This window comes from Suncus etruscus, chromosome 14 (genome assembly GCF_024139225.1).
Source record: "Suncus etruscus isolate mSunEtr1 chromosome 14, mSunEtr1.pri.cur, whole genome shotgun sequence".
Lineage (NCBI taxonomy): Eukaryota > Metazoa > Chordata > Mammalia > Eulipotyphla > Soricidae > Suncus > Suncus etruscus.
Genome location: NC_064861.1, coordinates 28,025,472 through 28,048,777, shown reverse-complemented (window position 1 = coordinate 28,048,777; position 23,306 = coordinate 28,025,472). Strand labels below are relative to the sequence as shown.

At 44.8% G+C, this 23,306-nt stretch overlaps 1 protein-coding gene across 1 annotated transcript in view; it reads right to left on the bottom strand.

The window, feature by feature from the left end:
* SPOCK1 (SPARC (osteonectin), cwcv and kazal like domains proteoglycan 1) overlaps positions 1–22,600 on the bottom strand; it is a 504,908-nt gene extending 482,308 nt beyond the window's left edge. Inside the window, exons 1-2 of the mRNA XM_049786017.1 lie at positions 22,417–22,600; positions 21,713–21,898 (exon numbers count right to left, since the gene is read on the bottom strand). Of these exons, the coding sequence (XP_049641974.1) occupies positions 21,713–21,898 (186 nt within the window). The 5' untranslated portion in view covers positions 22,417–22,600. The remainder of the gene's footprint in view (positions 1–21,712; positions 21,899–22,416) is intronic.
* Between the last annotated feature and the right edge of the window lie 706 nt (positions 22,601–23,306).

Below are 23,306 nucleotides of genomic sequence, written 5' to 3'. Positions count from 1 at the left end.
ACCTCCCACTGAATCTAGAAAATAATGTTGTTTTCTGGAAAACAATGCCTTTGATGGGCATATTATAAGCACAAAAAGAAGTTGAAAATAAATCATGAGCTTTGCTCAGTAGGTATGTTGTAAATAGTAACATTGGTGCTATAATTCAGGGGCCTTTCTGTGCATAAGAGAATAAAATAAATGAGTGACTATATTAACATTGTTAGGAACTGTTATTTTTGCTATAGGAAACATTTTAGTAGTAAGTGGTGTGGGTGAGATCTACACTGAAAGTGTTAGATGAACTCAGAATTTACATGATTCCAGCCCTCTTTGCAACTAAAATGTCTACAATAATGACAAATTCCATTAGTGATAAGTACACCAAGCCCATAGATGTTCCCTTTTAAATACCAATTCTCAACCAGACTCTGATGACAGGGCTGAGAAAGAGATTACAAGGTACAAACTTGAAATAGACCAGAAAGTAAGTGTGTCCAATGGACATAAAACCATAGTCCCCATCATCATTCTTGGAACATGTGCTTCAAAGACTAATGATGACAATACATTGAAAGGTAACCCTAAATTAAAAAAGAAAGGATTCCATGTTTCCATGTTATTACGCAAAAAGTGGGCAAGTTACGAAGCTCTTTTGCTAACAACTACAAGGAAAATGATACAGAAAGAATAGAATACAGAAGATCACTACTCTATAGTCCCCAGTGTCATACCTGAAAAGATACTGTCTAAAAATGCTTAAAATCATTCAATAAAAATTTTTTGAAAGACATGTGGCCTCAAAAATTCTGTTTACTACTAGCATAAAAACCTGTGTGATGAGGAAGGAGCCTGGAAGACAGCACCTGAGGGGACAAATGAGGCTTCTCCCACAGTAGCACAAACTGTTCTTGGGAGCCATGAGTAATGTTGTGGAACGGACATGTCACCATGAGAATGATCTTGCAAAACTGTCCAATCAGGATGTAATCAGGAAGAATCAGCATATTATGATGAGCATATTATGGAACACTCAAGCTCGGCCTAAAGACTTTTCAATGATGTCAATACCCTGAAAGTCCCTTCATCCAAAAAAGGAGAAAGGCAGGGCTGGAGAAATAGTACAATGGGTAAAGGCACTTACCTTGTTTCTGACTCACCTGAGTTCAATACCCTAGCACCAAGTTTCTCTTTTCTGGGCCAAATGATATGACAACCAAATTCAGTACTTAACCTTTAACCCAAGCCAGGAATAATTTATTTTTAAAAAGAGATATAAATGAATATGATATTTTTAGCAAAGGTGCATTACACAGTTACATTTCAAATTGTACCAGTGGAGGTACAGAAATGAGTCTAGCAATGCAGATATTACAGCTTTCTTGGGATGATGAGATTACAGGTGTTTCATTCTTCATTCAATCTATGCTTTTAATTTACTCAGGACCACAGAGAAAGTGCAGGGGTTAAAGTGCTTATCTTGATAACCCCAATCTAATCCCTGCTACTGCATTGGGTCCTCTAAGCACTGCTGGGAGCACCCTAATTTGAAGCTCCCTTTCTTCTCGTTAGCTCTTTGAGTTGGCTAAATCTTGAAATTGTGATGATTGAACACTGGACATACTGGGGTCCCCAAAAGAGCTACAAGATCTGACGAACCCTTGAAGATAGAATGAGGAAGTCCATGTTCTGGGCACATGTTCAGTATCCACAAATACTAGCTGGTTTTATTATCAGTGAGGAGATTAGAGAGCTAGAATCAACCACCAACAGATTATAGAAACTAAGAGAGCAGGGGACCCAGATTCCGGATGCTACCATTTAATCTCCCAGAGACAAGGAGTATACCAGTACCCCTCAATAGGAGGAAGTTGCTGATTTTAAAAAAGAAGCACATCTAAGTCCACATGTACCAGGGACATTCCAATTTAAAACAATCACTGGCCTCTAAATGGAACAGAAACATCTTTGTTTTAACAAGAAAACTTTGTTTTAACAAATGAAACCATTCCTCTCCCAGCCTCTTTTCAATTGGAACAGAAGAAGAAGTCTGCCCTCAGCAAAGGTCACTGTCAGCAGTATAAACTGAAGCTTGGCGGCCAGTCTCAAGGATCTGCACAGTAACAGATATTTCTAGAATGTCCTCTTCATTAGTGAATTTCCATGTGGCCAGGTTTGAGACCCCTTCCATCAGGGCCTCTTCAACTGTTTCAGCTCTGAGACCATTTTCTGCCTATGAAATGCAACGTTGCCAGAAATACCCGGGTTTGGTATGCAACTTATTTTGAATTGAATTGTGATAATTGTATGTTAAGAAACCATCTACAGTTGTGAGAGTTTTTGGTGACACCCTGACCCTTTCATATTTGAGTTAGGTGATCCCACATGTGGGTGACGACTCCCAACCTAAGAAGCTGGGTCTTCATCTATCAGGAGTAAACTGAAGAGCCTGCTTGTTGCCCCTCAGATCTGACCAAAAAAAAAACAAAACAAAACAAAAACAAAAACCACTCCCCCCAAAAAAACTAACTTTGTCCCAAGTCTCACATTTCTATTTTTAAAAAAACTAAAAAAGATTGGCCAGTAACAAGCTTCCAGATGTCAAAGAACACGTCTCACATAGGACAGAGCAGAACTGGCCCAGGGGTGACCCCATATACCCCTAAACCCCCAATCTATGTAAGAAAAGACCCAGAGTAGATGGTAGCATAATGGGCCTCCAGAACATTAGGGATGACCAGATTCCTCTCTACCCAGAGAAAAGTTAGGGGCTACTACGAGGGTTCATGCAGGAAGGAGGGTAGCCCCAGTGGAAAATTCTCTCAGGCACACAGGTGTGCAGACCCCTCCTGTAATAAACTGTTTAAAGAAAAGAGAATGAAGACAGAGAAGGGGCAGCAATTAAAGAACATTCTCCACACATTAATGGAACAAATTGTTTAGGGTTCAGGGAAGCAAAAGAACATGGCAGCTGCTCCCTGGGAAGCAAGTTCAGTGATGTGCCTTCTCCTTGAAATTTGGTGTCTGCTCTACGGTGGCATTTGGCCCTACACAGTGTACTCCTTAGATGAAAAGGGATCACACCTAAGCACATATGCCAAGATGCTAATGCCAGGCCCAACAGAGGATTCTCCCTCCGACCACAGTGATGGAAAACAGGAAGATAGATTCTCTCTTGGTCTGTTGTCTTGGAGACACACATCAGGCCCCTATCACTCCAAGGTAGATGGGCAGCAGGGAGGAGAGAAACAGTTATTTGCTATTTTAAGTCAAAGCATAGCCTTGAAACTAAAATTCCACTGCACAACTGAGTCCTCAGAGAAGGGCAGAAAAAAGGAGGTGGCTGAGAAATTATAGAAATTCATTCCATCCTTGTTCTCAGCAGGACCCATGCATGACCCTCCAATGTTCACCAGGAAGTGAACACTGGGGTGCAGAGAGGTGAGAATTTAGCACCACCCCAGAACCTTAGCCATATGTGAGTCTGGACCATGAAGGACTAACAAGGCTACAAAGTGCAATATGAAATTAAAGTCCAGATGATGTAAGATGAGAGTTTTAAACTCAACCGGGCTTTGTTTTGAAGCTAAAAATTGGTAGAAAAGGATGGAATCTGCCCAAGATTTTATTAAGAAAAAGTAGCAATTAAAGATAAACAACATTGTCTCCTGTTCATTTCCCAAGTTGAAAATCCCCAATAAGCCGGGTGCCCGTGCATGTTTACTAAACAGGGACATGTGTTTCTGACTGGTCGTAGAAAGCTGCAGCTGCTCACATTTACTTTCATTACACACACACACACACACACACACACACACACACACACACACACACACACACACACACACACACACACACACACTCTATGGGAATAATTCTCAAAAGGCCATCAATATTGCCCCAAGACAATCCGTTCTAATCAGTCCTCCCCCACTGTAGTATTGTAATCCTATTAAGTGGCCTTCCAGTTTCTCTAGAAGGTTACTTTTCCCTGCACAAACAGCATGTGCTCCACAGGGAAGGAGATGTGATTAAGCTATCTGTAAATCGGGAGTCTGAGAAAAGGATTAGCGCTCAGCTCTCACCATGGAAGGCAGTCACCAAAGAACAAAGCTAGGAGTCACAGGCAGGTGGGACAGGGAGGACGTTCACTGGCACACAAAGGTTTTCCAATATTCCCCAGTCCACAACAGGCTCCCTCTACCCTGCAAAAGAGCGATACTGAGTTCTTCAAAAATGCAAAGTCAACTGAGCAGAAGGATACCTCAGGAACTGGGTGCATGAAGGAAGGCATTTGGCCAAGAGGTACAAGAAGGAACAGGGCAAGGAGCTGTCTCAGAAGTGACTGCAGAGCACACAAAGAGGTGCAAAAGAACAGAGCTTTGGAGAACATAGTTGTGGGGTACAAGTTGGTTCCTCTCCATGGTGGTCTGACAGAACTATGAGCAACACTCAGGGTTGCTTTTTTTTTTTTTAACTTTGTCTGCTAGACTGTGCACCTGTGGATGGACTATAATGAAGCTGACTGGTGTGGGATCCTGGACTTTACATGGCATCAGAGTCCTCTGCAAACACTCTCTGCTGGCATACCCTCATCGTTGGTCTATGTTGCATCTTCTCAGCTTCATCAGAGAAGATGTTATCCCATTCCAGAGTAGTCTCTCCTGTGTGGGGTGGGACAGTGTTGCCTGTTCTTCCCTGTAGGGTTGACTCTTGCTATCCAGGCCAGCACTGTCTTGGTCCATGTGGACTGTGAACTTCTCAGGGCCAAGGTCGAATCTAAATGTCTGCATTCCTGAATCTGCACCAGGCCCCCAGCACACAGATATTGAATAATTACAAGGATCTAATGAATCTCAGACACCTCCAGGACTGACCCATCAGAGGGAAATGATTCTCCTTGTGCCTTCTGTTCACACAGAACAAGCTAATCCGTGATCCTTAGCATCCTGCTATGTGACCCTGCATAGGCTCTACTCAACTGTGACTTGTTTTAAGGGCAGAGAAAAACATCTCGCCAAAAATGCTAACTCTGTAGGGGATGGTAGACATGAAGAAGAGGACCTAAGGACTGAGAGACACTTCTAGAAAGGTATGGTGGAATGTGAGTTTGGGCTTCACGGTCCTCGGTTAGACCATTAGTAACTTACAGGCAATGCCAGATGTGATTCTAGCTAAACACATGTGGGATACCCAAGCCCTAGATCTGGGCCTGGAGAGGGAGGTGATATGGCCATATGGGTGGTTTTCTCCATGTCACACTCCATAATGTCTACCAAGGTACCAGGCAGCCCTACTGAAGGCTGGACAGAGGGTTCCGACCCTCTGAGCCGAGCCTCATACCACAGCTCTGAGCACAGGAAATAAACCTTTATCCAGGGAAACCCTTTCACACTAAAACTGGATTGTTCCTAGCCTGGTAAGAAACACCCACTGGCCTCAGCACACGTGGCACCCCAAACTGGTGATGAGGAAGAGTAACTGGTGCAGTTTAGTGTTTGGGGTGGGCGATCCTTCCTGTTGGAAGTAACAGTTTCTCCCCAAAGACTGTGGCAAAACAAGATTCAAAGCAGCATCAACAGCTCACTGGTCTGGAGACTTGTCAGTTCTTTGGGGGAACAAATCTTTTCATGCTGCATTTTCCCCGCTCCTCGGGGAAACAAAATCAAACAGCCTCTCGGATTCAGAGCATGGCTAATGCACCATAACTCCGGGTCAATGTCCTGCATTGCACACATGAACCCCCCCCATGGCTCTTTATCTTGGAAAAATAAATGGAAAACACATGACGACAGTAATTCTGATTGGCTACTATGGCATGTCATGAGGCCCCAGCAATAAGAAAGCATGTATTCCTTCAGATACTGCTCCCTTCGTAATATTTTAGAGCCCAGAACTTCTGGAACATTTTCTTCCAGAAGATATAAAACAAATGATGCTCAGATCTGAACAAAAGTCGCCTGAGTGTGGGGTGCTTTGTTTATTTATGGCTGAGGCTTACAGGCCAGGACATCATCATTTCTAAGATGAAGGAACACGTGCGTGTCATACACACACATACACACACACACACACACACACAATTTCATCTCTTTGGGCAACCCTTCAAGTGCAAAACCAAACATCATCCTTTACCATAAGAATACAAAGCACTCCTTGAGAGAGATATAGGTATCCCAACATTCACTGCAACACTGTTCACAAAAGTTGAGAGCTGGAAACAATATAAATGGCCCTGGGCTGGCGATGGGATAAAGCAGACAGAAAATGTGCCTCCAACACACTCTTGGAACACTACTTAGAGAACATAAGATCCAGGACTGAAGTGATGCTACAGTGAGTAGGGCCTTACAGGCAGCTAGCACATGTTAAATCCCTGTCACCCCATATGATCCCCTGAGTCTCACAAGGAGTAATACCTAAGCACAGAGCTGGGAGGAAACTGAGAATAATCAGGTGTTCCTCCCCCACCCAATATAAGGTCCTGCCACTGGCAACTATTGGGTGGAAGGGCCATGCAGGTATAGTGCTAAGTGAGCATCCCCTGTTTTCAGTCCTGTGTGGGCTAGAAAGAAACTAAGGAATGAACAGAATAAGGCACAAACTTTTAGTCTATATAGTAACACTAAATTTGTGGTTCCCAAAAGGGATGAAGATTAGAGTGCATAGTACACAAAGGGAACCAGTCTGATGATGGACAGGCCTTCATCTCCATGGAGACCACATATGCTGGGTGCCAATAAGATTCCCCCAAATATGTCTATGTCAGAGAGCAATGCTTCTGAATGACCAAACAACAACCAATGTTTCTAAAAATGACCAAGAACCACAATTCTCACAGGGACTCCATATCTCTCCATGTCTGCACTCCTGCCACAAGGGAGCTAGTCTGAGCTCTGAGCCCTGAACTCTGAGTGTGTTTGGTCACTTTGCGGGACACAATCACAACACACAAGAGGCACCAAACCCTGCACCAAGAGGCTGCAAATAACTCCACACAGTGTCCCACTAACTGGGCTACAGATAGGGAACCTGCCAGAAGAACCCCAGAGTGGGTAGACACAGAAGCCCAGGACACCACTTCTCTGGGCCTTCTCTACATCAGGAAAGTGGGTAATAAAAGGCCAGCATATAGCTTGGACATAGATGCAAGCTAAGATGAGGGTCCAGAGCCTGTCTCTATAGAGCAGAAGAACCCCCTTCCCTAGGCCAGGGGTTCAATGCTGGCTCATTCCTCCTCCACCTCCAGAGCATCAGCTCTTCTCTAAGTCACCAGGTTGAAGGGAATCAAAACAGCATCAGCAACTGGGCTGGCAATTCAGTCTGTAACATCTGTTTCTGCTCAGAATCATGAACACGACTGAGAGTCACTAAACAACTCTATTAATAATCATAGGTGTCTCTCCAGAGAAGACGTCCCACAGAGCATTCACTGGAGGGAAAGGGACCCTCCTCTCCCTCCAAAATCAAGAGGGATCAGAGACACATGGCTCCCCCTGAGGGCTTCCCTGCACTGCACACAGCCCTTCCAATACCAATATAGGGCTGGGCTTGTCACATTTTTTCACATTCTTCTTCCTGACCCAGAAGCCATGCACAGCAAGAGCTGCCAAGGGCACCATCAAATGCACACTCTGGAACTCCAAAGCTTGAGCACACACAAGCAATCACATTCATCAACAGCCTTTCCAATGCATACACCAGGACCACCCTGCAGTCCTACTTCTAGGAATATACAGTCAGCAAATAATTCTAACAGTAGGAAGATTTATGCAGCCCAAAATAGTCATCAAGTATTTACAAGGAGGAAAAATGGAAACTTCCAAATTGTCTATAGTGTCAGACTCTTGTTTGGTATATCATAGTATATACCATTCACTGGGTTAGTATACACCATTAAAATGTCATTTGCAAAGAAAAGTATCATACTGTACTAAAATGTACTAAAGCTGTGTCATTAAATGAGAAAGGAAGGAGAACACCAAATCATATAAACAGTGTGATATCAACCATGAAAATAAAAATTTTGGCATTAAAAAGTCCTCCAAAATGAAATAGGCCTGAACAAAGGTGTTTAAAGTGACAGCCTCATGAGAGGCAAGTGATTTATTTTTAATTCTATTTTATTGGGTATCTTCTTAATTCTCCTTTTAAATCATTTATTTCTTTAAAATGGAATAATTTAGAACCAAATAGTACTGTGCATTAACCCAATTGCCTCCATATTCCCTTTGTCCTCATTTCCCCATCTGTTTTGAGATACTATAGGCATATAACACAGCATAACTTCAAGGTGCATTATATGATAATGTCATTTATGTGCATGGTATAAAAAGATGATCACAATGGGGCCAGAGAGATGGCGCAGCAGTAGGGTGTTTGCCTTGCAAGTGGTCGGCCCAGAACCAACGGTGGCTTGAATTCCGGCATGCCATATGGTCCCCCATGCCTGCCAGGAGCGATTTCTGAGCACAGAGCCAGGAGTAACCCCTTAGCACTGCTGGGTATGATAAACAAAAAAAGATGTCCACAATAAGCTGTTATATCCATCACCTTATCATCATTCAGGTGTTGATGTCATGACATAAGCATTTAAGAACAACGCTGTCAGCAGCTTTCAAAACTATGACCCAGTATTGCTAACTATGGTTTGAACTCTTGGATAGAAATTGCATTGCCCCTGGATGCCCTGATTTGCATTCCCAACATTCTCCACATCCTCCAACACTGACTGTCTTTGATAGAATGAGGTGGCATCTTGTGATTTTGATTTGCGATTCCCTGATAATTAGTGAGAATGACCTCTTTTCATGTACCTGTTGACCATTTGTGAATCTTCTTTGGGAGGGAAAATGCCTATAATCAGATCCTCCACCCAATGTAATTGGATTATTTGGTTTGCTGCTTGGCTTGCTATTTGACTGTATGAGATCTCTAAATAATAACAATCAGATAGTTGGCAAATATTTTCTCCCACTCAAAAGTGACTTTTCATTTTGTGGACTATTTCTTTTGCCATTCATAAGCTTTGACTTTGACATTCCTCCTGTGTTTATGTATGATTTGTAGTTTGTACTTTAGATGTCATATCCAAAATGGAATTGTCAAGAGTCCACTTTAATGGGCTTCTCTCCCATTTTCTCCCAAGTATTTTACAGGTTCAGGTCTTCTGTTTCAGTGCTTGATTCCTCTTGAGTTAATTGCTTTGAAATATAAGATAGGAACCAAATTTCATTTTTTTCATGTAACTATCCAGTTTTTCTAAAACCATGTAGCCAATACTATTATTTTCTAAATGACTTATCTAAATTTATATTTGTTAGAATATCTTAATTGTGTATTTATTTCTTCCTCAACTCCAGAATGGTAGACAAGTACCTGATATGTAGTGTATGATGTTCAATATGTTTACAAGGACTGAATAACAAGTTCAGGGTTTTCTTTTTCTTTTTCAAATCAGTAAAATTAAAATGTACCCTGATCATACACTTATAATACACAAGTAAGTCAGAGGAACCTTGAAAAGCTATTTAATGACAGCTCTGAAAGTTGAATGTTTTCCTATTTTAGGCTAATAGATTTCACACCTAAAATTTCATCTAAATATGCAGATAGAAATTCACCAAAACACATGTCCAAGAAAGTGCCAGAATAGTCAAAACCTGGAAAATGCCCAAATGTTCTTCAACAATAGAGCTAGTAAATAAATCGTGGGGCTAAACTGGCAGCAATGAATGAACAAAGTACCACCACATAAAGAAAGCCTCATAAACTAACTTAATGCTGAAACAAAGAGAACAGACACACAGAAAATGCATCCTTCGGGGCTAGAGCAATAGTACAGTAGGTAGGTATTTGCCTTGCATGTGCGACAATGTGGGTTTGATTTCCAGAACCCCAAACCCACCCAAAATAATTCCAGAGCACAGATTAGGAATAAGCCCTGAGCACCACTGGGTATGGCTCCAAAATAACAAAAGAAAATATAACCATATGATTCTATTGATAAGTGCAGAAAAACAGGAAAAAACAATGTCTACTGTTGGAGTCAGGAGAGGTCACTTATATCAGGTCAGGTTCAGGTAGCCACTTCAAAGACACAATAAGATCTTGGGTGCTATGATACCCTGTCTCTGGGTATGCTGAGGATATGTTCACTTTGTGAGGATGCACTCACTGAGCAGCACAGGATCACTGATTAGCTTTACCCAATGCATGGTCAGATCCCCTGAACACGGGCTCCATTAGTCAGGGGCTGACTTAGATTCTCTGTGATTCTCTCCTATTTTGCTATAGGCTTTAATCAATAGCCATTGGGATCAGCTCCCCACATGTCTGCACACCTGGGCAGCATGTCCCTAGCTATAGATCTAAGTGTTCCATCCTGGTTGTAGGAGCTAGTCCCATGTGCTATCAGTGTCTGTGGGTTTGTCGATGTGGGAAAAATGGCAGAGGCCACCCATGCCCATTAAGGGCTGAGATAGACTAGAATGACCTGGCTCCAGTGGACTCATGTATGACTGTGTTACTCTCCCCAACAAAATCGTAGCACCTCTTGGGTGTCACTGTTAATCCAGGTCTGAAACTTTGAAGGTTTACCTGATCACCAAACACATCTTTTTCTTCAAGTGGGTGTTAGACCATCCCCTATTCTTCCTGTAATCTTACCTTCTTATAAGACCTGCCCATTATTGGGTGGGGTCTTTGATGGGTAACAAAAGGTTTGGCCTCAGGGGCATAGGGGATTAGAAGATTTGGAGGATGGATTGAGAGAGAAGCAGGAGAAAAGATGGCTGAGAGACAAGGTAAAATGCAGGGCTGAATAGGGATCCAGTAAAAGGTTATGATAGGCCACACACATGTGGTGGGTAGAGCCATGAATAAAGCTGATATCTCCTGGAGCCTAACTGCTGTGGATTTGCTCCCCACCGCTATCCTCAACTTGCAGACCTGCTGACTGGAAGGGGCTGGAGGAGAAAGGCCTCTTTTCTCCATCCACCTCCATCCAGCCCCATCCAAGAGCTTTAATTCTACATATTGGTGCCTGCGGAGAAAGACCTCTCACCCTCCATCTCACCATCAACACCATCCACCCCCATCCAAGGGCTGTTTTATTCTACAGTGGGCTCAGACAGAACATCCATAGGAATCAAGTTTGTTGCTGCTATTTTTCTTGACAACATCCTGAGTACTCAGCATGGCACCTAGTATAAAACAGTCTAGCCAGAGAGGATCTGAGGTCTAAACATGAATGCATGAGCAAACAAAAGTCACCTGCATAAAGGATCTGGCTACTAGATTCTAAGGGATCTAAGTCCATGATGAAATTATCTGAGTATTTGTGGGGGAGGCCCCAGAGACCATGTGGTGCTGGGATTGAACACTGGGCCTCACAGACACAAAGCATGTGCTCTAAGCCTTTTGAGCTCTCCTGCTGGTCCTCAGATGAAAATATGCTTTCAGTGTATACAGAGCTCTTTCTGAGGTAGGAAGAAAATTCTTAACCACCAATATTAGCATGTAAAAAAATCACAGTTTATCACCTATAAAGATAGAGTTATCTTACTTACCCTTACCTTAGGCAGCTGTTTGACTCTCATTCATATTGGCTGCTTAGAGGTGACAAACCAGGTTCATAGAAAAGCTGCTGGCTCAGAGAGGAGGTAAGGCTTTAGCTGAGCAAATAAAACTAGAAACCAGTGGATCAATCCCACCAACATCCACAGGAATCAGCATGAGCAATCAACACAAAAACCTGGAAACTACCCCATTGTTCCTTAGCAAACAGCCATGGAGCAAACAAAGAGCACTACCCAGTCTTTTAGAGCCTTGTTTTTTTATAAATATTATTCAAGCTTTATATTTGATGGCTTCTGCTCTGTTCAAAATGAACTGGTCAAAGAGGAGAGTAGCCACAAGCAAGCCCAGTCCATGTACCATATGACAGTGTCTGTGTCTCCCCCAATCCAGCACACCAGCCTATTCCTTCTCACATCTGCCTGGTCTCTGACATGCCCTCAGCAGCCTTCAGATTTAATAGCCACATTTCTACAAACCCAAGTCAATGTTTTGTTCCTGAAATACTATCAGAGTTCAATATTTTAAGCCTAGTGAATGCGGTCAGAGTCCACTCCTATAAAGTAGTTTGTGTACAAATGACACCAATGTACACCCATTCTACAAGTTAAGATGCTGTACTTAGGGTTGACCCATATTTCTGTGCTCAGGGATCCCTCCTGGGAGGCTCAGGGGACCATAAAGGGTGCCAAAGATCGAGCCCAGGTTAGCTGTTTGCAAGACAAGTGCCTTACCCACAGTACTATCTTTCCAACCTGCACCCAAGTTTTAAAGGCTTTTAAGGTTCCCCTGGGGTAAACCTGCATTGAAATCCATCATTTGTATACTAGTGTTCTCCATCCAGGAGACACCCCACTACTCACATCTTTCTTCATATACTCTTTGATGTGTCACCCCCACCACCACCAAAAAACATCTTCCTCGTTGCTGGCATAGGGGACTCAGGGAAAGCCATACCCAGATGTAGCAGCATTTAAAAAAAATTTTTGGGGGGGTCACATCTGGAGGTACCCGTAACTTATGACTGTCTCTGTGCTCAGAAATTATTCCTGGACAGGGCTGGATGAACCACATATGCTGCTGGGGATAGAATCCGGGCCAGTCATATTCAAGCTGCTGTACATATTCTGCTGTTGTACTCTCTCTTTAGTCAGAAAATGCCTCCGTCTTTAGCAGTTTGACATCTGGGGTGGTGGGATCTATGGTCACAAGTCTCTTATCACTACCCTGAACTAAGGCCCATAAGGGTATTAATCTACCAGGTCTACCTCTGCCTTGTAATTCCTTCCTCAACCAGTGGAGGTGACTTGACTGTGAATGACCCAGACCCTGAACTCCAACATGGAGCTAACCATGTCTGTCTTTCTCTTAAGCAAGCCAGACATAAGGCTACCATGCGCACCAATAAACAGCCAGGCTCAGCATTAACCATTTGCTATTGTTTGGGGTTTCCCTAGCCTGCAGCCAACTTGCTTCAGCTGCAGTGAGTGATAGGTCCTCTGATGGTCTCTAATGATCTAGAACGAAGCTGGATCTATGGAGAGAATAAGCAAAGGCCTGGCCAAGCCTGCTAGAATTTTTCTATTGCTTTGAAAGCCAAACTGGAGTTTGGGGACTCCTGAATGCCAACAAGAAGCATTTGCTAGACACTACAGGAGCATCCCCTGAGAATGGTACGTGAAACTAAGACCAAACATAAAAGCCAGATGCACAGAGGGGTGCTAGAAAAACCATATTGATATAGAGGCTAGATGAATTAGAACATTGGCCTTAAAATGAAACTTCATCCACCATCAGAGCCAGCCTGGGACCACTCAGCAGGGTAAGATAGGAAGGACTTTTGATATAAGCTAAAGGCAACTGGAGCAAAGAGCTTAACCTTACAAGTTAGGGTCCAGTCAGCATAATAGGGCTCCCCTAGGAGCCTCCCAGAACTATGCTTTCAGGCCCAAGTACACACAAACTCCCTCAGTATATGATGCTAGCTGCAGGAGAAAGGAAGTGATCATGTGAAACAAGATGGAAGCTCTCTATGCCTGGTGTTGAAAAAGAAAAAAATCACAGAGGATGGGCCGCATGAAACAGCACAGAACCTTCTAGAAGCAATGTCTGTGGCTGTGCATGAACAGTTCACTCACACACACAGGGTGAAAGCTAAAGAAGTGTACCTCAGAGAATCAGCCAAGGCAGTGGGCCAAATATCAAGAGCATAAACTCCATCCTCCCTCATCAACTCCTCATCAACTTTACTTCATCATCACCCCTCATCAACTCCTTATAAACTCTACCCCACACTCATCCTCCCCTAGTAACCCCAAATCCCACAAAGACTCTCTACTGCTTCTTTCAGGTAGCAGCCAACAATTGAAAAGGAAAAATACAGGGGACAGAGAAATAGTATAGAGGGCAGAGGACTTGCCTTACATGTGGCCACCTCAGAATTGCATATGGCTCCCCAAGTCCCAGAAGCAGTGAGCCCTGAGCACAGAACCAGGAGTAAACCCTTCTGAATATAACAAAAAATAATAATAATAATAATAATAAAAGCAAAAATACAAATACGCACAACCAGAAATTAAAAGCTCATGTGTTATAGTTAAAATTAACTTTATAGATGAGTATACTGATGTGCTAGCCCAAAACCTCAACCTCAAGAAGCTGCCCAAAATGTGAGGGGGTTGGTTTCTAGAGTCTCTCAAGAACACCCCCCATCTGTTGGCATTCATAGTCATTGTCAATTCCAACAGCTTGAGACACACAAGCTCAAGGCCTGCATGACTCACTGGGGCCAATGCAAAGGAAATCTCTTCCTCTTCAGGATGTGCGAAAAATCCTACATTGGGATAGTTCCCTCATTCATTCATTCAACATCAACTGGGCAGTTTTTGTGCTGGATTCTGTAGTCATAAACCCCAAGATATATGCAATTGTGTATACTACAGAGGATTCTGAAATTCTTATTTTCAGATGAAGGATAGAAGGAAAATATTAGTGTATTTTGAGGGGTGGTGTGGATCCTAGAATATCCACCTACCAAACACTAAATGTTTATATTTATATATATATATATATATATATACATACATACATACATACATACTTACAATCCACTGGCAGTTTTTCCCTCTCCAGAGACTCCTCAAAAGATATGCTCAGGAAACAACTCAAATAAAAAATAATGCATACTGACTACCTATTGTGTGCAATGATACTGAGGCTATTGCTTTGGGAGGTATGCAACTATTAAAGAAATTAAGCTATGAAAATTAATACCCTGCATACAACCAACCCCAGCTTGATTCCAGTACCACAAGGTTTCCTGAACACCACAAGGAGAAAGTCCTGAACACAGAGCTAGGAGTAAACCCTGAGCACAGCCAGGTGTGTCACCAAATAAAATAAACACCTAGATTGCAAAATAATGTAGAAAATTCAGTAATAGCTATTACTATCAGTAAATTAATACCTTCCTCTAATGTAGTATTTATTAAGTCACTTTTGCAAGGGTTTCATATGCACCAGCCAATTTAAGCTTTGTGATAACTCTGTGAGGCTGGTTAGCAAAGTGGACATCTATTCATTCTCTTTAGGACTCTCCTTCACTGTTTAACCCTATAGTCCAGGGAGCCCCCAGCCTACTCTGTACCTGGTTCCAGCTCCTTGGACAATCCACACATTCATTCTACCACTTGGTTAAAGTGATTGGCACAGTGACCAAGAATGAAGGTAAACCTGAAACTCAACTCTGGAACACTGACTGGCACCTCCAGGTATGGAAAACTACATGCTACTGTGAATCTGCTGTTACAGGGAGCCACCACCTGGTATTAATCAGCCTGAAAACAAAACCAACAAATGGGGGAGGGGTCCCAAAATTGGATCAGGGAACGGAGGATTCTAGAGGGGAAAATGTATATATAAACAGGGGCACCACAGTAACCTGAATCCCTGACCCAGTCTTTCACAACAGAATTTCCAGGTGCATTAGTGAATTCATTTTCTTTTCCCTTGAAGTCAACTTGAATTTCAGTCACTTGCAGACGGGAGTTCTCAGCAACCGAGACTTATTATGCCCACTTTACAAAGGAGAAGACCAGAGTGTGGCAGAGGGTTGGGAGGGGGCACTCCCTTACTCCCTAAAATGAAAGTTCTAAGAGTGCACAGCCAGAATGTTCGTATGCATTTAGGCCAGAGAGACCAGCTTCAAGGACTGCTGGAGAGGATAAGCCCCTTCCAATAGTCCAGTGTCTAGGGAGAGATTGGGTCATTGCCTGGTGGTGCTCCCTTCTTTACTGTTTATTTATGCATGGAGAAGGTCGGCAGCTTCAAGGAGCTCACCCAGGGGTCTACCGAATGCTTCATTTTGGGCAACATCTTCCGTCTTCACAATGCACAAATGCAGCACCATCTCAGACCTGATGGCATCTTTAACACACATGCAATCTTGAACAATTTATTTAATGCCCTACAGGAAACTTTCTTGGTTTTTAATGATCTGGGGCCAGAAGATCAAGAGTGAGTGTAGGTCTAAGAAATTTCTAGGGAACATAAAAAAATCGCTTCACAAAAGAAAAGGTAAAGGGCACCATCATGAAGGTGTTCTGGTTTAGAAACATATTCTATTGAGCAAATATAGTTTTTAAAATAGTCCATTGACAGCATTATTTTGTTTTTAGGAGCTCAGTAAAACAGGTAAATTAATGATTTGGTCACACTCTTGTTGGGGAGAGTGGATCTAATGATCCATTTGGGACCACTTCTTGGTTTTGAATGTAAACTCATCAGCAAGAAAGGTTTTTGTTGTTGTTATTATTGTTGTTCTTAACTCTTCCCAGCAGACATATTCAGTGGCAAAGTGCCATGAGGCAAGGTCCAGGAAGACCAGGAGAAGGTCAGGAACTCAGCAAGAACAAAGGCTCTACCATTTTTGCCAATCAAAAACCAGCTTTTCTCTGGCCAGGACAAACAGAAGGCAAAGACATAGAACACACAAACATCTTTGAGCCTACATGAACTTTCAAAGTGTCCTATTAGATGATTCCTGGGTAACAATTCTTACATCCAGAGGTTATTGGAGACTGGGTATTTGCTTCAGTGGGTTCATTAAAGAAGAACCAGGATCACAAACTCATTTAAGTCTCCTGGAACCTGTTTAATCAAGATGATTTCCTGCTACTCCTGATTACAACTGATTTTCTGCAGTGATGGATTAATGACTGACCCAGAAAGCTATACCACGGCCCTTCCCCATAGTGGCCCATCACTGTTCCATTGAGAGGCCTCACTTGCCTTTGAAACTCATTACAGCCGAGTTGTCAAGATCCAACAAGCAGATCGGATACTCACCATCACCCTGGTTCCACTACAGAGATCTCCAATCCCCACAGAGCATGCACTAGGAAGAAAAAAGGACACAGGCTGGTCCTGGGGGTCTCATTAGAATTACAAACTCAGGCTACTCCGGAGTAAGATAAATGCCAGCCAAGATAACACTTGTGATTCTTCGGGCCTGCTAAAGGTAATTATCCTGGAGTTAAATGTCAGGGCTGGTTTCATGTGGGCCAAGGAAGAAAATGTCATGTTTAGTGTAAGCAACAATATTATTTTAATCAAATCAGAAGCTCATTATTAGCAGGAGATAAGCCCTGATTACAGGCTGTTCCCACCTGGCCTCACAGCCACTTTGTCTCAACCTCTCAACCGAAGGCACTTTACTCTCTGTTCTCGAGCATAAAGAGGAAAAGATTTGGGATGGGGTATTGATGGTGGGTCCACACCCTAGATCCATTTCATTCAATGCACTGTGCAGTTAGGGCCTGCCTGGTTATGGTCTGCTCTGCCATAGAGAGGCTCGTTGACTCTAGGCATCCTTGTGATCCATAAGAGATTCAGATCAGCAATACTATCTCTCCTAGCACTGTTCCAAGCATTAAGTGGTAAACATATGGAAAATATCTTAACTAGTATCTATCAGACTGTTTATTAAATATTAGGCATCATCTAATTCTAAAATGTTTTCATTGTGTGCATAGTGGGAAGGGTGGCTGCAAAAGCCAGCCCAGGACCTTACACATGAGTTAGCCTCCCTAGGATGCTCCCCGGCCCTATCATTTCAAATTATAATCAGCATGACTTCCCTTTGCAACATTATAAAAACAGAATAAGAAAAGCATATCGGTATGAATTTGCATGTCAAGTGGTCACCTCAGAAGAGAAACTACATTTCTTCTAATCACACTGCCTAACACTTGACAAAGTAATGTTTGTTGGAAAAAAAAATGAAGATGAGGATCAGCATGAAGAAAGAATATTTTGCTTACAAAATGGCCACAGAAAGCCAGCCCAGGTGCAGAAACCATCAGAACTGGAGATGGTATCTCTCGCCCTCAAAGCTTGGATTCAAAGCATGACATTCAATGGGATGAAATTTTTGCACAATTCAGTACAAACATCTGCTTTATCTCTTCCTTAATATTGTATCTGTGCTAAAGTCTGGGTCTCCATCTGGCCAAAACATTCCAATTGTTGGTCTTTATGAAAGAGAGATGAACAATTAACACACGGCCAAATTACACTGAGGTGGAAACATCTAACACTGAACACTGCTGCATTTCTTCTGGATGTGTCATTACAGTCAGTGAACAACATTGAAGTAACTATCTAAGTCCTACTTCGGGGAAGAGAAGGATAAGGGGATGGTGTCTTCATGGGCTGAATCCAGCAGGATCCCTTCCAAGCTCTGGGTAGGGGACCTAGGGAGAGATCAATCCTTTTGAGCAATAATATTGCACACTCCATAGGGAAGGGAGAGTGGTGGTGATGGGAAGTGACTCCCCCTTCACTTCTTGGGTCTGCAGGATTCAGGCTTTGTGATGTATTCAAGTGCATTACCTAACCGAAGATACTTGGACTTGGCCGAAAAGAGCATCTAATTTGAGTCTCACAACAGTTTAAAGAGGCTGATGGAATTAAATTATGCCTGAGCCCAGATAGCATCAGAAGTGTCCATGAAGCATTAAAATGGTTGATGGTTGAAGAGGTTTGGGATTTTAAAATGTTTTCAGGTGGGTTTTTAATGGTATGCTGGCTTATAGCATCATTTAAAGAGAAAATGTGCTGTTGAAAATATTATTTTAGCACCTAAAATGGCTTTAGAAACAAGGAAGTATTTGAACCTACTAGCTTGGAGTTTTTTTATTGTTGTTGCTAAGCTTTGGGCAGTTTGGCACCATAAAGCAATATTTTCTAAACATTACTACCTCATATGTTAAAACATATAAATTCTCAAAATGACCCCAAAATGCTCATCTTTAGTGATTTCTAGAGAAAATGATAGAAAAGTAGCAAAGAGGGATCACCATACATGGGGGGGAGGGGAACAGTCTGTCCCAAAAGGTCAGAAACAGGGCCAGAGAAATGGCTCAAAGGACTGGAGCACATTCAGGAGGCCTGATCTGATCCCTGCCATCACAAAGAATGACCCCAAGCACTGAACCAGGAGGAATCCCTAATAATAATACAATGTAGTAATTAAATTTATAAACCATAAACCACAAGTATTGGTCAGAGAAGTGGAAAAAATAGTAACTTTTACATTCACTGTGATGAGAATTTAAACTGGTTCAGCAAAACAATATGGAGTTTTCTCAAAAAACTTAACAATTAAGTTCCCATACAAACTAATAATTTCATTTCTTGCTATCTATCCCAAAACACACACACACACACACACACAAAACACTACTTTGAAAAGACATATGCATACCTATGTTCACTGCAGTGCCATTTACAATGACCAGGTCTGGAAACAATCTAAGTGCCCAAAGAAGTTATAGTATATATACACAGTGAAATATTATGCAGCTGTAATAAAGATGAAAGCTGACCTTACACTATAATACAGATGGAACTGGAGAGGGTAAGATAAGTCAGAAGGGGAGAGACAAATATCAGGTAACCTCATTTATATGTGGATATTCAGAATAAGGAAACAAGCCATGAATGCAAATCCAATGTTGTCTGGCTCTTTTGCTTTGCACCTCTAAAACATATTTGCATTTCTATCCTAATAAAAAAATAAAAGGGAAAATAAAATTTGACATCCCCCAGGTGATAAAGAATGAGACAAGAGGGGCTGAAGCATTGGCACAAGCGGTAGGGTGTTTGCCTTGCATGAAGCTGACCTAGGAAGGACCACAATTTGATCCCCCAGCATCCCATATGGTCCCCCAAGTGATTTCTGAGCACAGAGCCAGGAGTAACCTCTGAGGGTCACTGGATGTGGCTCAAAAAATAATAAATAAATAAATAAATAAATAAAAGAATGAGACAAGGAGAATTCTAGGGGCTAGGATTAAACAAGCGCCCCCCAGATGAACTTTGTGAAAAATCAGGTTTTGGCAGGCTTCTGATACCAGGATTTAAAAAATAAAAAGTCATCATTCACCCAAAAAAAATAAAGAGAAAGAAAAGGAAGGAAAGAAGGAAGGAAGGAAGGAAGGAAGGAAGGAAGGAAGGAAGGAAGGAAGGAAGGAAGGAAGGAAGGAAGGAAGGAAGGAAGGAAGGAAGGAAGGAAGGAAGGAAGGAGATAAGGAACCACCTTTTTTAAAACTAACTCAGAAGAGAAAATAAGAATAATGTTTTCCTGATGAAATACTGAGAGCAGGACACTAGACTAGGTTCAGTCAATCTTTCTTCACCCCAAAGCCCCAAGTGCTAACACTTTCAATCCAACTTGCAGTTACAGGAACCAAGACAGCTGCACCATGAGCCTTCACCTCCGATGGCCCCAACCCTTGCAAGAGAAGCAACTCCCTGTTTCACCATTCTTGCTAACATGTGATCGTCATTTATTTCGAGAAGCCACCACAAAGGCCCTATTTTCCCACCTCCTCAGAGTCCATGCATGGCTGGTTTTTTTGGTGGGTTTTTTTTGTTTTGTTTTGTTTTTTTATTTTGTTTTTTTAGCCACCAACACAGCAGGCAGGGCTGGGTTCCTTGGAGCTAGACAGAAAGAGGGAATGTGTTGGGGGAGAGCAGGAGAGTGTGGCAGAAACCTCAAGGGGGTTGCTAGGAAGCCCCAGATAGCTATGGAAGGTCACTGGAATGCCCGAAAGCCCCATTGAAGGAGAAGCAGAGAGAAGAGAAAGGACAGAGGCAGAGATAAGTCCCTCCCCAGCTCCTGCACTGCAAATTCAGGGGGTGGGAGGAGAGTGTGTCTGTTCTGGAGCGATACTGGCAGGCGCTCTCAGAATGTTGACAAATCACTTGGATGTATGGGGCATTCTCGGAAGGTCTCCTGGTGGCTGCAGAGAGGGAGAAGCAGGCAGAGGAGACTCCGGAGAATAGGATGGTGACCCCCACACATCTCCCACTCAAAGCGACCTGTGGTGAGAACCAGGGTCTGTGCTACCAGAGGCACAGTCACCAACACCAGGGGCAGCCTTGGGGGAGAGTTGGCAGAGGCTCCCAAGGCACAGAGGAATGACACCTGCTGAGGATTTGTCCCAAGAGCACCCCTGCCCAAGTCCTGGAGGATGGGGGACTGGATCTAGCCTGGGGTGGCAGAAAGCATCACCCTCCTAAGCCTCCCCAACAATTTCAGGAACCCCACTCACATTTCATCAAGCCCATTGCCAGCAGATCTATCAATCCAAGCATCCTTCCACTGGCACCCCAGCCCAGGAGGCTCCCTAATCAATGTGCTGTGCTGACCCCCCCCCCAAATCTGCTCTCTCCTGGGGGGAAGCCTCCCATGATCACATCCTGGGGAAGATGCAATCAGGGGGATTGGGTGGGTGGGGGGCGACTACCAATGTGATACAAAAACTCAGCAGCTCATCTCAGAAGCAGGCACAGCCACAGCAGCTCGGGGTTCTAACCTGGCTCGCCCACAGCACCCCAACAACCCTAGCAACACCTGGGGCCCCGCAGGTATCCGGCGGCGAGCAGCAAGCGCCTGGAAGCCCTCCAAGTTCTCTCTCTAAAGTTCGTCTCGGGCAAAGACACAACCCAGCCCGACCCGCCGCTCCAGGAGGTCTACCCCAGCCCCGCACCCCGCTTCTTGGAGTCGCCCCGCAAGTCCTCGGGGGAGATCCCCCACACCCATCCCGGACTCGGCAGGGCCGAGGGGGGTCGCGGGGCTCGCGGCACTCACGTCTCGAAAGCGGTTCCAGTACTTGTCGCGGTCGTACTGCGAGACGGTGCTGAGCCACTGGTCGTTGTCCAGGAGGTGGCCGCGGTCCGGGCGGGCGACCGGCGCGTCCAGGTGGCGGCTCTGCACCTGCTGGAAGCAGCAAGCCGCCGCCACCGCCGCCGCCGCCAGCATCGCGATCGCGGGCATCTGCGGGGCCGGGCACGGTGCAATGAGCGGGCCGGAGCGAGACCCGCACATCCCGGGGGTATATTTTTTTTTGGGGGGGAAGCCCCTAATTCGGAACAGGGGTGGGGGTGCTCCGTGACACGCCAAGCGGCTGCGTCACAGACTGGGGGCTTGCTTAGCAAACTACAGAGGACCCCGAAATTCCAGCTGGCTACTCTGGGAGTAGAAGAGGGGCGCGCGCCCTCCCTCCCTCCCTCCCTCCCCAAGCCCACCTTCCAGCCAGGGAGCCTCGGCTCCTCCACCAGCCGCACGCACAAACAGAGGAGCCTGGAGATGGGGGACTGACTGGGTGGGGGGGATCGGGAATACTCGGGGCAGGACCGGGGTGTCTCTGCCTCTGCACTGGCGCGGCTGCAAGGTTCTCTTTTGCTCCCGCGCACAGAGACACCCGGGGACCCCGACCCTGCCGGATTCGGGGTGGGGGGCCCCGCGGGGAGGTTGCAAAGACGCCAAGTTGGGGCGCAGGGATGCGCACGTACCTTGGGGGCCGGCGAGGGTCCCCGATCCCGACTTGCCCGAGCTCCCTGGGGTTGCTCGCCCAAACGAGCTCAGCCGCGCTCCTGCCACCAGCCGCCGCCGCCGCGCGTCGTGTCGTGTGTCGCGTCGCGTCCGGCCGCTTTGTGAGCCTGCAGCGCTCGGGCTCCGCTCACTCTCTCGCTCTCTCCCGGCTCGCTCGGGCGCGGCGTCCACGGGCGGAGGGGTCCGCGCGCGCCAGGCGAGGCCTCTGGCTACCCCTGGCGGCTGCGTGTGGCGTTGCGGCTGCCCCACCGCACCGGGCACTGCAGCCGCCAGTAAGTGTGGTGCGGGGAACAGTCTTCGCAAGGCCCAGGGGAGGGAGGGAGAGAGAGAGAGACCTTGGGGTCCACCGGGCAGCAGGAATTTTTTGGGTTCCGTGGAATTGAGAATCCCAGACTCGCTGAATGTGCAAGACCCCTGGGGATGAGTGAGTTCCTGCTCTGTGCATCTATCTACCCAGACTTATACCCCATACCGTGCCCAGTGACTGTCGTTTTCTGGAACCTGTCCTTCTGGCTTCGGTTTCCATCCTTTCTGCCTCCCTGGTGCTCTGCAAAGGAGCCCTTTCCCGCCGATGGCCTGACTCCCATGCCTGCTTGAGTTTTTCTAGCAGAGCGCAGTCCCTCGGTTCAATCCCACCACACCCTATAAACATCATAATGCTAGGTCTCACCCTGGACACCACCACCCCAAGCACTGCTGGGTGGCCCTCATGATCCCCATCACTGTAGATAGAGCCCAAGCAGCTCCATGTCCTCTGCGCTTGCATTGAACTTCAGGCCAACTGGGGACTATTGCCTGGAATGGCAGAAGGAGAGGGGGCCCAACACATTCCTTGAAAGCCCTTAGCCCC